Source organism: Alnus glutinosa, chromosome 8, assembly GCF_958979055.1.
Source record: "Alnus glutinosa chromosome 8, dhAlnGlut1.1, whole genome shotgun sequence".
NCBI lineage: Eukaryota > Viridiplantae > Streptophyta > Magnoliopsida > Fagales > Betulaceae > Alnus > Alnus glutinosa.
In genome coordinates, this window is record NC_084893.1 from 6,571,978 (window position 1) to 6,588,208 (window position 16,231).

Sequence of the window (16,231 nt, forward strand, 5' to 3'; positions counted from 1 at the left end):
TTCAACAAATCTTATCCTCTTTAAAAGTCGGGATTTGAGCAAATTTACTTGGAAAAATATCCAAAGATTCTAGAAGATCCTATTAGATTGTCAATTTAAATTTGAATTGGTAAATGTCAAGAACACTGTAGCATATTTCCTATGCATCTGCTTGACAATGGTCTGAAACATAATGTAGTTTAATACTGGAAAAATTTTCCATGAACTGAATGATCAGCGTTTAAATCCATAATCATCAAGTACAAATACAAATCAAAATATCAGAATGAGGTTCCATACAAAAAGATTGAAGTAGTGCACAGCTTTTGATTCAAATTCTGGGAAGGGGAAGGGGAAGGGGAAGGGGAAGGGGAGAATCAACTCATTGCCTTAACTTGAAAAGTAAGACGAAGCACCAGCAGAGGAAAGGGAAGCACCGTAATGGCATCTTTATATTAAATCAAAAGAAAATTTTGATTTGGAAGTAACATCCCTTCACAACTTTGCCAGCAATGCAGGCTGAATTGGCTTCGCTACCCCATTGTCCTTGACATCATTGTCTTTGGCATCCAATTCACAGGCATTGGGAGGAACATCTATTGCAGGAGAGCAGTTGAAGAACCCATGAGGCTGCACCCACAAACATCATCAGAATCAGTATCGCGTATGAAACGCATAAAGGACAATTCAAGAGGTATGATTAGAAAGTTGATTAACACTTTAATGTGCGGTTTTGAAAAACAAAATCAAAAACCTTACATGATTTCCGCATAGACAAACTGATATGGTGAATATACAAGCAAAAGTCAGTGAAGAATCATCTTTTGCGATGATAATCGAAGTATTTCTAGAGTAAGGTAGAGTTGTAGATGCAATATATTCTAATTAAGAAAGCTGCATACAATGATCAGAAACTGGCTACTTTCATAGGCTTGGATTCAGATCACTTTATTGAAAATAAGATGCTATTTTTACAACAATCTACACTAATAGGGGCTTTAGCCCTAAGTGCAAGGAGAACTTGAAAGTCGTAGGCTAAATTCACAGATCAAGAGTCTCATTTATGAGAAATGCTACAAAAATTCAGCGTCCTACTCACATGAAAAGACCACACCCATGTCCCTGAAAACAATTAGGTAAATTCTCAAGGGCAATGCAGAAAAAACATGCATAGTAAGATTAACCAGTGAATACCATAAGCATAAAACCGATGTGCTCCACCGGCATAACAGGCCAGTCTTCCAACCGAGGGACGTGTGTGATTCCAAATACATACCTGCATTTAGCGAAATTACTTATTAACTCGTAGAAAGAATTGCAATCAAGCCATGATGGTGAAATGCAGCCAACAGCAATGAGAAGAGTTACGAAAAAAAGTTGGAAAATCATATAATGTAAAGATGATACCACTACAACCATAATTAAGTTTACATGCTTGAACGCATTGGCGACATTTAAAGAAAATGTCACTTTTATAGGAAGAAAGGAAATTTAGTGCAAGCAAAAAATAAAATGGGGACAAAGTTTAGAGACACATAATCTTAATAATGATTTGAAAAGCAGCAACAAGTGACATGATATTAATAGCAAGGAAGAACCAAAGAGAGACGAGACCAACCAAAGAACTACATCTGTTTCTTCCAAAGGTCGGTTCTGCTTAACCCACGTAGCCAATCCTTCACCAACACGTGGATTTTGATTAGGAAACTCTCCTCCAGGAAACATTTCATCATGAGCATATGCTGTAACCCAAAGATTATGCTTCAAGAAAGCAGCTCTTCTCAAAAACTTGGCTTCTGAACCAGCTAATGGTGAACAAGTTGAACCAGGTACGAGCTTGTAGCCTGTTAACTGTCCAGTGCGATTGACAGTTCTTGTGTTCCTTACCTGGAGTTTAAAATTGTACATATTTTCAAATAAACGAACTACAAAAACTCTAAAACAAGGGGATGCAAGAGAGCATTTTAAGGCATTTTAGGTCAGCCCGACTTCTACGAAGTGCGAACAAACCTCAATTTCACTGTATCAAATAGCCAGACTAAAACATTTTACAAGCATTTGCTATAACATTTGCACCTGATACCCTGCCATTATATTGTATTACCAAGAGTTTAATCACTAAAATATTTTACAAGCATTTGTTATGACAATATTTGCACCTGATACCTTGCTATTACCTGCTATTAATTTAAATACTAAAATCAATTAACCGGACTAAAATATTTGCATTTTTTTCCAGCAATATATAACATATTCTTATATGGTAGTACCTAAAGCTAAAACCGATTACTTTAGGCTGGCCAACTAAGGCTTCACCTGGGCTTGCCATCAAATTAGAGATGGTTAAGCCCAATCAGTTTTCAGGGTAAATGGGTAGTCCTCTGGCCACTCAAAATGGCTCACACACTTTGTTTAAGGAAATTAAACATAAACCAGTATGAGGTGAAGTCATTTCTCAAAATCCTACAGATTATATGTTGCTACACAGAGACAAGAAATAAATTCATTTTGAAAGCAAGGAAAACAAGATTAAATTGAATTTTACGTTGCAATAAATAAAATATATACCATTTCCATATAATGTTAGAAAGAGCTCATATATATATATATATATATATATATATATATATATATATATATATTTTTTTTTTGATAAGTAAGAATTTCATTAAGAAAGAGCTCATATATATGACATACAATTAATGGAATTCAGACAAAAAGAAGAACGAGCTGTAGTTCCCTCACATAATAACACAAAGTAACAAATTGTGCAGCTCTAAAACCAGGATAGGGATGCCTTACAATCCAATGGCGAGCAGTCAAAGGATTACAATCACGCATTGCTTCCATCTCAGATTTGAGTAGTCTTTCTTCAGCATAGAATGCATTATTGTGAACATTGTTCTCTCCAGGTTCTTCAACTTTGACATTCACCTCTACAACCTACAAAATGTCGGGGGAAGAAAACATCTAATACTATGAAGTAAACAACAGAAAAGCAACGTGATTTTTTCTCAATAAGAGTATCTTAAACAAGGATAAGAATCCATTAGATATATTTTGATTTCTGGGAAGCAAGCCCTTGTTACTTTCAACCACTATTCCTAAGAGAATGAATGACTACTAACCCACTAGCATTCCTCATGAAAGGTTCCAAATCTTTGAGGACTACATCAACATTCTGCAGACCTCTTAAAAAGATTGCTTGAAAGGTTCTATTACTTAAATATCTTAAGTCACATAGAGAATAGTCAATTTAAATGCGTCCCTACTAATGGCTTCAGTGCACTAAACCTTCTTTTGCAGCTACTGATGGCCTCACAAATAAACAAAAACAGAAAAGATGATCCACAGCATAATTCTTGTTAAAGTATTGATTAAATGATTAAATTTACCCATTCCTATCAGCTTAAGCTTTTAGGACAAGCGGTAATTTAATACAATATCAGAGCCAAAGGTCCGGAGTTCGAACTTTGACTCCATCATTTACCCCCTATTTCAATTAATTATTCCCCGTGTTGGGTCTGACCTATTAAAATGGAGTTTGAGCCCACACGTGAGGGAAATGTTAAAGTATTGATTAAATTATTAAATTTACCACTTTCTATCGACTTAAGCTTTTAGGACAAGTGGTGATTTAACAATTCTTAAGCATCCTAAGGATCCTATAATATATTGATACATGAGAATGGAGTTATAGAAGGCAATACCATTCATCACAAGGACATCCTACTCTTGTAAAGAATTAATGAAAACTACCCTATTCTAAATTGTTTTTAAGTTGATCTCTGAAGAATCATAAAATGCAGTTGGCATTCCTAGCAATCTATTTCCTCTCATTTTCAACTGCCACCATCAGCAGAAAGTGAGATTAAATAAACTGTCACAATTGGAAACCAAAACTGGCCTTAATGGAATAACACAAGTGTTAATCAGACACAAGAAAACCCCCCAAAAGAATCCCTGAGGTTCACAGCAATGCACCTGATTGAAAGCTTCACCAGGTTTGCAATCGACAGCCATGTCCATACGCGCAACAAAAAAGTGTTGATGAACAGGTGCATATAAACCCGGTGCTATCATTGTACCATACTTTCGGATTTCTCCAGGTTGCAATGCTCCTAAGCTGAGAATTCCCGTAAGTTTAACTTCAGCTTCAATTTTTCCATCCTGTAACAGCATATAACTCACAAGTTAGGAGAGCTGACAACCACTTTACCACTATGCCAAAGAAAACAATGAGATAAACAGGTGTAAGTAGCTCATAGGCCAACAGAAATTTTAATGTACGAAAACCTTGAATCTTCTTACAAGTGGAGTTACAAATGTGTCAAACTATACATCTGGCAGACTATTAATCACCTCTGGACCCATTAAGTACCACTGGTATATAGAATCACACTATAAATACAATGAACATCTACATAATTTCACTATACAAAACTACTTTGAGTTCAAAAGGGACATTCCAGGTTAATTGACAATTATAGAAACACAAGCAAACTAGTTTTCATATGCAAATAATGTGGTCTTCAACTTGCCTGATAAAAGTGCCAGTAGAATCCATACTCATAATTAGCCACAGTACATATAAAAGACACTGATAGCCGTCTAGACCTTCGAACTTCCGCTAAGCCTGTTCTCCAGTCTTGATGCTTCCATAGAATTCCATAATCCTCTTCGTGCAAACATACACAATTTTCAGTCGTTTCAACACCTCCAGTGAAATTTGTAAAGTGGGCATCAAAGTATTTGATATATCCCAAACAATCACATCCCTGTAAAAGGTTGTTTTGTTTCACACCAATAAAGTTCCGCCAGAGGTTATAGCAAGATGTCAAAATTCAAATATAATGAGTAAAAATTCTAAACCTTCTTAAGAGAGTGTGCATTTTTTCCAAGGCCATCTTCCCCTGCATCAAAGGCATTTTTTCGGTAATGTGGAGCATTTGGATCTCCATAAGGCACAACCATCTCCACAAAGCTCAACCTGTGGGCCACAGGTCTTCGACCTCGACTACCATCAACATATGCAACAGAATATATAACCAAACCCTCTCTAGGAGTGAAGCCAATGCGGAAATTCCACTGTCAACCAAAATAGAAAATAGAGGATGTTCTGTATAAGTTTCTGAATTTAAAACAACAGAGATTATTAAACTAATCTGGAAAACCAACATCTACCTTCTGCCATTCGACAAAGTAGCCATTAACACGAAAGCTTGGACCTTCAGGCTGGACAATTTGTAAAGGCTTTACGTCACTTCGATCAACACCACCTCTGGTTTCACCAGCAGTATAGTTCCTCAATGGATCAGCTGGAGGTAGGGGAATAAATTTACGATCTTCAAATTCAATCACCACCATGTTTTGCATATCAACAAGTACGTAGATGCCCTCAACTGGGCGTGCGTATCCATTTTCCATAGGGCAGTCGCTCTCAGTTCTACAGAATATAAGTGGTTTAGCAAGTCTTCGACTAGGAGCATCAGCTTCACTGTGATAACCAACACACCTGCATACAGTATATGTAAAAGGAAGGTTAACAACAGAGCATGCCACAAATTAATTACTTATTTACATAAAACATCTTCAGAAACTACTGGGTTAAGAAATTAAATTACCATGGATCAACCATCACAAGATCCATGTCTTCAATACCCCTCCTCTTCATTGCCTCCATAAATGGGGGAAAGTCTTTCACAACAGCTTCACATTCAGCATATTCCACAGCATCCTGATTAATTTTGAGCCAAATAACATCACAGTAAGTGTGCGAGAAATACAAATCAACATAGTACAAGATCTTTTAGAAAAATATTAGCAGCTAGATCTGGAAAAGGAGTTTTTCAGATCAACCCTGAAACTGGCTGGCAGTTTGGACCCAAACCATGTCAAACAAAACCCAACCAAACTGGTTTTCTTTTATCCTTTTTTGTGGATTTGTACGTAAAATTTACATTAAGAAAGCGTAAAATTGTGAAAATCCAACGCCTGCACCTAGGTTGACTTTTAATACGACAATTGTCTAGCAGGTTGTGAGGTATAATTAATATATGAAGCAAAACTATCTCTTATCAAACTGCAATTCAAGTTTAGAAAATATAAAACTCAAACTTTTTCTTTTTCTAATAAGTACTTCAATCTTATTAAAAAGCACAGAGGGGGTGTAACCCTAGTACACAGGGAGTATACATGAGAGACACTCAACTAGGGAGAAGATGAACAAAAATGAGGAATTAGAAAATAGAAGAGTATTGTGAGCTGCCATCCAAACATAGAGGGATTGAACATGAAAACTTTTAACTCTACTACCGAGCTTTCACAATGTTCAAAGTTCCGCGCATTGTGTTCCCACAAAATACACCACATTAAGCACAAGGGAACCATCCTCCAGGCTTCTATATTACAGTGGCTTACAAACTGACAGGGCTCATCCATAACTTAGCAAGTTGGTTTACAGCTGAAATCTTTCAGCCCACTGGTTAAACAAGTTGGGTTAGAAGGAAAATAAATGTAGTACCAACTGAACGTGAAGTAACCTAAACCAAATCAAACAATTGAACCCCAACTTAAAAACCAATCTTTCGCCAATCAACCTACCTCAGAAAACCCCAACCTCCATAAAAGAGCCCTAGTAGTTACTTGCCTCCCCACTGAAGCATACACAAACCGTATGTATAAGAAAAAATGAATGTGAAGGAAGGCCTACCCCAGTTTCTCATAAATATAGTGGGCATATACAAAATTTGTAAATCTTAAAGACTCCAGCAATATGATTTCCTAAGTCAAATATTTAGCATTTATTTTGAATACTAGCAACATAGTTCTTCCATACATTAAACTCAACTAAAAAAGCATCTAAAGTTGTAATGACCAGAGAAGGAAGGGGAAAAACAACATTTTCAATGCTGTTGCTATGATTTTTGTGTGTTCCTCAGCAGCAGAAAGTTCAGTTGACTGCAAGTTATCCAGAATTTTTTTTTTTTGATAAGTAAAGGGTTTAACACTAATACAAGTTATCCAGAATTTCAAACTCTAGTCTTAAGTTATTATCTTAGCCTATGTGAATACTTAATACAGGGGTATACCATTGGAGGCTGAACATCTGGAACAACTTGCGTGGAAATTACTTTTCCTCTATGATGTCCACCACGGGTTACAGCATGTACTTCTGATAACTCAACAATCCATACACTTGTATCATTTGACTTTTTGTTGTAGACAACAAGTCTAGCTCGCCTTGCAGGGAGCTTGGTGGGGATTACAGGCCCACCTTTGGATTTTGGAACTAAAGATGGTTGGAAAGGCGGGAAGAAATATGCATCTGCCAAAGCAACAACATGCTTATTTGGTTCAAACAGAACCACTTCTATGAAGCGCATGCTATCTCTGACCTGAAATGGGAAATATTCATTATTGATTAGTATACCACTTCAAAAGCAAAAGTAAACTCATTATTATACATACAAACATCTCTTCCCAAGAAAAAATTCTGTGTAATTAACAACCTCAGGTGTGGCTCCAGCTGCCCTGACAGTTGCTACGGCCACAGAGATCTCAGTGGCAGATAAAGGATCCAAAGGATGGCTTGTTTGAGCCCTCAGCATGGTTGGGATCCCTGCACAACCAATGCAACAATCTTGAGCAATCAACAAAGTGGAAAGGAATATATTTGCAGTTTACACAATAATGAAACAAAGGAATACAATCAAGTAGCGTGCAATTCAAGAACATCCAGAAGAAATAGAAAAGGATGCATCACTTTTCGTCTTCACCATTGAATTAATGCTAATTCAGGATAAAATCAGGAGCATTCTAATTCTGAATAGAGCCAATTTAGAAATTAAGAAGTTATCAACAACTGTTATCAATCAGGAGGGATAGAAAGCTGCAAATTCAATTGAAGCGCCAAGAAATGAATGGACCCGAACAAGGGCTGAGAGGATAGCAACTACAAAAGAAGAAGAAGAAGAAGAAAAAAAAAAACAGAATATACAAAACAATGCCTATACATATGTGAACATCAGAATGTACCCTGTAGAGAATAATTATAGTAGAAATCAATTCTAAACAAATGGATATGTTATTTTAACTTGAATAAGCTCAGGCAATACCTACACCTCCTCAACTATTTCTCTCTGCTTTTCTCTCTTTCCTTTCACTATTCTTATTTACTCAGAGCTCACAAAAGACAAAAATTACAGAGCGCAAACATTACAGAAACAAACCTCACTTAATTTAAACCTGAGAAACACATTTGTAGATTCTCACAAACGACAAACAAACTAAGGAGATAAATACACATTAACCAAGCATCGACCTCCAATATCATCCACTTATCACAAAAATAACAAAAAAGAAAAGAGTGTGTACACATTTATATGTGTAGAGATAGAGATACATAGGGGAGAGAGAAAACCTTTGGAAGAGGCATTGGCGGAAGGTTCTGGAAGCGAATCGACGGCGCGGATCATGGACGCCATGGCGACCTTCTTGCCGAGCTGATCATCGCGGTGCTCGGTGGAGGCCACGGTCCAATCCTGCGGGGCATTCCCGGCGGAGGCCGATACCGGAGCCGAAGCCGACGCCGCCGCTCTGGAAATAGAAGAAGAAGAAGAAGACGACGAAGGAAGGCCGTTGTTGACACAGAAAGATCCAGACACCGTCGTTTCTTTCGCAGCTGAGGCCATTGCAAGGGGTTCACGAGCTCGCCAAATCCGCCACAATAGGTCTCAATGCAATCCTCTGACATACAGCAACCGACCTTAGTCTCCCTGCTCTCTCTACCTTCCTCCAACTCTCTCTCTCTCTCTCTCTCTCTCTCTGTAGAAGAAGAAAGTCCAAGAACGAGAAAAATGACCTACAAACTCAGGAAAAAAAACACACACTCTAGGGCCTTGTTTGGACCAATAATGCGTTTATATCCACGAATTCAGGAGAGAGACTCAACTCAACTACTCAAGAGTCGCATACACAGAAAATTGTGAAAGAAATAAAAAGCGATTTGGAGGCACTAGAGAGACACAGAGAGGGGGGGGTAGCTCCACAGAGAGAGCCTAGAGCGAGAGAGTGATATAGGAAGGGGGTTTATATAGACGAGATACACGTGCATCGCTCCTTTTTCTTTTTCTTTTTCTTTTTCTTTTTCTTTAGGTTAGCTTTCTTTTTCTTTTCTTTTTTTAATTATTATTCTAGGTGTAAAAAAGTCCGTGGGGCCCTTAGGAAGGGGTTGGGGCCAGGGCAATAAGATAAGTAGGTGGTGGGGGTGATAGGACGATCTGCTGCTGGCAATGGCATGCTGCTAAAATGCTAATGAACATGCATTAGGTGAAGAGTGAAGACAAAATATATTTTTTGATATTAGCGTGATAAGGCCAAGCAAAGCTTCGTGTTATTTTCTTATAAGGACTTCCCTTTTGGAATTTCCCAAAGCGTGGCCCTCACCTTTTTCTGTACACGGTTGGACTTTGGATAAATTCCAGCCAGCAAAGGTCCAAAATTAGGAGGGTTGTTCCTTTTCTCCTTTGCTCGGTCAAGGTTTCATTCATTGCCAAATTTGAAACTTTTGAGCTTTGGACTTTGAGGATACCAAGGAAATTAAGGATAATCTCAAATGGGGGATCATTAACAGTATTTAAACCCAAATTAAAATCTCTAAAATGCTAATTCTTTTTTTTCCTTTTCTTTTTTAATCTCCTATTTCTTTTCCAATCTTAATTGGATAGAGTTTTTCTTCAAACTCGGGTAGAATAACTTCAACTAACACAGTATATAATTAGCTTAACAGTTCAGTTCCACATTAGAAAGATAATTAGCTTACATGAGATTTTATATTCCAATTTCTCTAAAATGCTAATTCTGTGTTTATCTTTGTTTAATCTCCTATTTTTTTTTTCCCAATCTAATTGGATAGAGTTTTCTTTTAAATTGAGTTAGAATAACTTCCTCCAACATAGTCTATAAGATTGAAATGTGTCATTTAAGCAGGTTACAAAGCATAACACCTCAGTCTTACATTAAAAAAAAAAATTGATTCTTTACCAGTTGAGACTGTATTTTATAAGCGATTCTAATTGCAACTATTCGATAGAGCAGATATAACTCAAATTTGTATCCATATTGTTGGATGGATGCAATATTTATAAAAAAGTTTATAAACTAGGTTGCATGCATGTGTACAATCAACCAATTGTCCATGCTTGAGGTTTAAGGAAGACCAACACATGTCACGTGCTTGGACAGCCTAGACTTGTTGTTTCACACACACGTACACCATTCACGTTAGGTCGGTCTAGGGACAGTCCAATATATGTACCTTAGCCAGGTAAGATACACCTAAGCTTAAATTCTTATTTTTATTATATAAACTATTAGTTGTCCATGCAAGCTTATCCTCTTTATCTTTCTATACTAGAAAACCTTTTTAAAAGAATCCCATCCAGAATTGCTTGGGAATATTCTTTAAATGGCCGGAGTATTGAATGTGATAAGCATAAGAGTAATATAGGCCCACGTATAGAAAAATAAATTACGGTTGACCATTCAAAAAATAATAATAATAACAATAAAAAGTTAAAGTTGTATAAAATTTGTGTAAGAATTGTACAAGAAACATTACTCTATCAATAATACTTCTTTTTTTTTTGTTATCAATGATTTTATATTTCCATATATATATACTTAATGAATTACATGATTCGATATACGATCTACGTCCACGAAATAAAACCCAAAATGCTACATTTTATTGTTATTTCTTTTTATTTACAATATAACACTCTTATTTGTGAATCTTGAGTTTATTTTTTGTTTTTTTTTGAAAACTAACCAGAAGACTGCAACGAACAATTGAATCTCGCCGTAAACCATTTGGGGTAGTCAAATTTCGCCGCAAAACACCAAGTGACAGTCGAATCTCACCGTAAGTACCAAGGGACAGTCGGATCTCGCTACAAACACTAAAGGACAGTTGAATTTCATCGTAAACACCAAAGTCGACAACAGAATAAAGGAAATAAAAATAAAAAATTAGAATCCATTAGATCAAAAATTGGCGTTAGCATAGAGCCATGATACCATGAAAGATAATATATTGCAGAATAAATAAATAAACACAAAAAAATTAAGTGGTTCGGTATATAACCTACGTCCACAAGATAAAGTTTAAAGAGCTATATTTTTTTTCTTCCAAATCCTTTAAAATTTGGATATATATTCTTTATAATTGGTTCTACGAATTGTATACAAATTGGGAACTGTCCATAGAAAAGGTGCAAGGCCTACTTGCCCATTGCAACCCCCTGTTTGTGAAACTATGGGAATTGCGTTTAATTTGAAGAATCAATTATAAGAAATCTCGATACTTAAAATTCATCTAATTTTGTTTCAATAAAAACCATGTATTCAATCAAACCCTCTTAATCTTTTAAAGCATTCACAGATGCCTCTTTTATAAGGGTTTTTTTTTTTTTTTTTTTAAATAAGAATTTATCAAAAGAACTCAACGAGAACAAAAGAAATAAAATAATAAAATAATAATACAACACCTTTAAAACAAGACCGCCAAAAGCCAAAAGCCAAAAGCCAAAAGCCGCCCACATTAACATGTGTTTATAAGGAAGCACAAGGGCAAGCAAAGCTAAAAAATTACATCAAAAAAACTTTAAGACCCATCTAAAGAGTGATTATCAGTGTTAAAATATGTAAGAGATTTGATTTGATTGTAATTGATTATAACCAAATCAAATCTAATTTGATCTCCCTTACTATTTTGAATTCTCTCAATCTTCCTATAAATAGATATCTTATGTGGTGTGTATAAAGTGAATAAAAGTAACAACGTAACCATTAGGGCTTTATCTATAACCTATGTCCACGTAAAATCCTTATGTCTATTTTATTTTATTTCTGCTATTGTCTTTATTTTCTACTTGATTATGATTTTATTCGTGGTATCAAAGCTATAGACTACCATAAGTTTTTTACCCTGTGGAATTTCAATTTTACATTTGTCAATTGTTGCTCTCTCCTTTCTCCAATTGTCATTGCAGATCTTCTCTGCACGCTGTTGTGTTGCACCATTTTTTTTTTCTTCTTTTGTCAGTATTCTTCCGTATTGAAGGTAGTAGTGAGCTCGTTGGTCAGAGAATGATGTTAGATCCATTGTCAATTAGGTGTTTTCCCACCTTCATTGGTTAAATTGGATGCGCATTTTTTCAAATAGGTCATGTGCCAGTGCTACTTACGAAGCCTCACTTTGTTCTCGTTACAAAGCTCTTTTCATTGGGTGCTTCGGCAACTTCTCCACTGGTTCCCACACCTCTCTGGCACTGTCTCCGCGCAATGAATCCACCATCGATTTCGTCTCCCTATGCACCTCCTCCGACAAATCTCTCTCCAGGCCTAGTTATTGGCCAAATTTTTTGCTTTTATCGTATTGTTTAAAACTCAGACCCATTTAAGATCTATAGGTAGTCTCATTTTAACCGTTTGTTGGCTCCCAGTTTTGGCCCATTGTTGGGCACAAGTGTTTCGGCCTATTGTTGTTAAAGGTCATTTACGATCACCGTAGTTGACCACCTCCAGTAAGTTTTTGGACTTTGTCGTTGCCACCCATCTCCATAAAAGAAAAGAAAAGAAAGAAAAAGAAAAAAAAATTCAAACTCAAGCTTCTAAAATCTTACACCTTAAGTTTAAGGGGATATTAAAATATAGGGATAATTGCACCGTTGATCCCTGGGGTTGGCTATAATTATTTTTCACTCCATGTGGATCAAAAAGTTCATAAGAGGTCCTCGTAATAAATAATAATTACAAATCAGTCTCTGAATATATTTTCCATCCAAAAGTTAACAGAATCCGTTAGTCAGTCACGCCGCACCCAATAAAAAGCCGACACGTGTCCATTACAAATATATATATAATAATAATAATAATAATAATAATAATAAAAATATTTGTTTTAAAAAAATAAAAATAAAAAATACAAAGGGGTGGCTGCCCACCAACAACCACCCCCAACCAATGGGGGTGGCCGCATGCCACCCCCGACCATCTCTAGGGGTGGCTGCAGCCTCACCTAGGAGTTGGGGGTGGCCTTCGGGCCACCTCTAAAATCCTTTGTTTTATTTTTTTATTATTTTTTTTTAAACAAGTATTTATATTTTTATTATATTTTATATATTTTTTTATTGTAATGGACACGTATCGACTTTCTATTAGGTGTGACGTGGCTGATTAACGGAATCTGTTAACCTAGTGGATGAAAAATTAGTCCAGGAAATGATTCGTAATTATTATTTACTACGATGACCTCCCATGAGCTTTTTGAATCATAAGGAGTGAAAAATAATTATGGTCAACTCCAAGGACCAACAGTGCAATTATCCATAAAATATATTAACGGATTTGAGTACATTCAAATCTGATTTGATCGCCTCTACCATTTTGTATTCGCTCTACATCTCTATAAATATGGACATTTTGTAATGTAAATTTATAGAGTAATACTATGGACTATCTTTTTATCCTCTCAAAGTTGATATGGCTTTTAAAATCACAATTAAATCAAAATTCAATAGTAATTATTCTCAAATTCAATAATAATTTTAAAAATCACGTCAACTTTCCGACGGCCGGTATCGATCAATTGTTGTTGGTGGAAAAGAATACGCATCCACTTGATAATGATGCTTAGCTTTAATAAAAGTTATATATTGAGTAAGTGAGTGACCACCTTCACCTACTTTCACTAGGCATGCATTATAGGATTAGTTAACTAACTAATTAAAGATTATTAATTACCATTTACTTAATTTATAATTTCCAGTCTTATTGTCCAGACAATAATATTCTACTCAACCCTACTCGTTTATGTAATTTTATAATGCACTGCAACTTTATTAGGTCCAAATAATGCACCAAACATTCTGCCATGCCCGCACGAGTACCTACAAGAAGACAAATCTACATATGCTTTTGCTTTAGATAATGGCCCCTATGGGATCCAATTATGTCTCTTCAAGAAGTTTATCTATCACTACTAAGGGAAGGTGACGGGGATACCCAGATAAAGATCAGTGATTATACATGTGTTTGGACTCTGATATATTATTTTATTTTATTTTCTGACTTTTAATTATGTTAATTAATTGGGGTTTATGTTATTTTAGTGGGCTATCAACTCAAGTGTCACTAAGGTTTAATCCATTGTCTATTTAAGCATAATTTTGTTTTGTAGTAACCAGCTTTTAGTAAATTAAAAGTTGATACACATTTTTGTTGTCGTGGTCTTCTCGAGCTCATGTGACTTCTTTCTTCTTTCCCTCTTACTTTCTTTTCTATGTTTCTCTTCTCTTTCTCATTCTTTAACTTTCTAGATAGGAATGTAAATAAATCAGTTCGTTCGATAACTTGTTCGATACCTACTCGATTTAACCCAATTCGAACTCAAGCTCGACACTATAGAAACTCGCTTATTGCTGTTGAAACCCACTTGATTAGTAAGTGATAAATACCCGACTCGCTCGACAAAACTCGATAGGGACTTGCTAGCTCAGCTCGTTTAAAGCTCGACCGGATTGCTTGTCTGGCTCGTTAGTTCGACTCGTTAGCTCGTTCATATCTCTTATATATATATTACTAAAAATGAGTTATATAAATTTAAGCATGTATATTAGTAATTAAGTAATATATGTTATATATGTTATTTAATATTTATATGTGTGTGTGTATTAGTTAACATACTAACTAGTTAGTTCATAAACTAACATATTATCTAATTTATTAGCATATACTAAGTAAATGTAATTAACTATATGTTACTCGATTTTTTTTTTTTTTGTATATTATATATATATTTTTTGATATATATATATATATACACACACACTAAATAAGCATATAGTATACTAGCTAAATAAATATTGTATTACATATTAATTATAATACTTTGATAATAGTATTTAGTTTGTTAAACTAATATATTAAGTTATTAATAGTTAGTATGGAAGTTGTTCACAAACTCGGGCTTGAACTCCGCTTTGATCACACATTGAAAAATTTAACAGCCTACATTGAGCTCTAGTTGAGCTGAGCTTATCAAGTAACCCGGTTCGGCTTGGGTCGAATGTCATTCTCAACGAGCTCGAACTTGATCAAGCTCTCCCGAGTTTTAAATGAGTCGAGCTTGAATACATATTTTATAACTCGGCTCGAATTCAAGCTCGACTCATAAATGAGCCAATCTTGAAATCTTAAAACTCGACTCGGCTCGGCTCAATTACATCCCTATTTCTAGGTGACAATTATTTCTAAATAATAATAGTTTACAAACCTAAGACCCATTAAATATTTTAAAATTTATCAACATGTTTAAATGAGCCGGCCTGAACAAGGTATCCCAAATATTCAACTTACAAAGTGTTCAAAAATAATAATATTATATATTTAAAAAATTTGTCTTCGAATGTTTAATCCAACTTCGAACAATGGATGACAACTTTTCTCGTAAGATCGAGGGTAGTTTTCCTCAAACGTTCGACACTCGACATCGAATGATCGATGACAACTCTTATGAAAAATATTTTATGGTTTTATCATTAATTTGAGCATGCAAGCAGTCCTATTAGGTCCCATCTTTGCCCATTTATCAAAAACCCCAAACTTATAGAGAGAGAATGTCATCTTGGAGGGTTCACTTGTGGTGATGAGCTTCATCCTAACTCGTAATCCTCAATTTTTATACATGCTATTACCGCCTATTTTCTTTTTTAAATATGCTAAGTAGTATTCTAGAATTAAAGTTAATAATCGTACTTTTTGAAAGTACAGATCCATACATGAAAGTTATAAATACGGAGAGTTGATTTCCTTTTAATCAACAATTAGTATTTAAATACACATCACATCAGTTTTAATACACTTATCTCATATTATCAACAAGGATTAATGATTTTTTTAAAAAATAAATGATATTTACACAAAAATATTTTAACCAATATACTCACATGAGGTGGGACTCATGTGAATGTGTTGTGTAAAAATTATATAAATCTTATTGTGTAATATCACAACCCTTTAAAAAAAATGGGTGAGAATCTTTTGTGCCTTTTATCAATGTTTGTAAAATCATGATCGTAATTAACACCTTATAGCCTGATGATGATAATAAAAATAAATAATTATTATTTTAATATAATGTGATAAAAAAAAAAAAAAAATTGTTGACGTGGCTTAATGAATGCATGTC

At 35.2% G+C, this 16,231-nt stretch overlaps 1 protein-coding gene across 1 annotated transcript; it reads right to left on the bottom strand.

Moving 5' to 3' along the window:
• Positions 1-194: 194 nt before the first annotated feature.
• On the bottom strand, positions 195-9,047 carry LOC133874768 (amine oxidase [copper-containing] zeta, peroxisomal-like). The gene is made up of 12 exons (XM_062312637.1): positions 8,402-9,047; positions 7,491-7,600; positions 7,071-7,376; positions 5,604-5,716; positions 5,164-5,494; positions 4,852-5,067; positions 4,521-4,757; positions 3,964-4,149; positions 2,782-2,922; positions 1,598-1,866; positions 1,174-1,255; positions 195-609 (listed from the first exon to the last, which is right to left on the bottom strand). Exons 1-12 carry the CDS (start codon positions 8,670-8,672, stop codon positions 475-477), a joined length of 2,397 nt encoding a protein of 798 aa, XP_062168621.1. The 5' UTR covers positions 8,673-9,047; the 3' UTR covers positions 195-474.
• Positions 9,048-16,231: the final 7,184 nt, after the last annotated feature.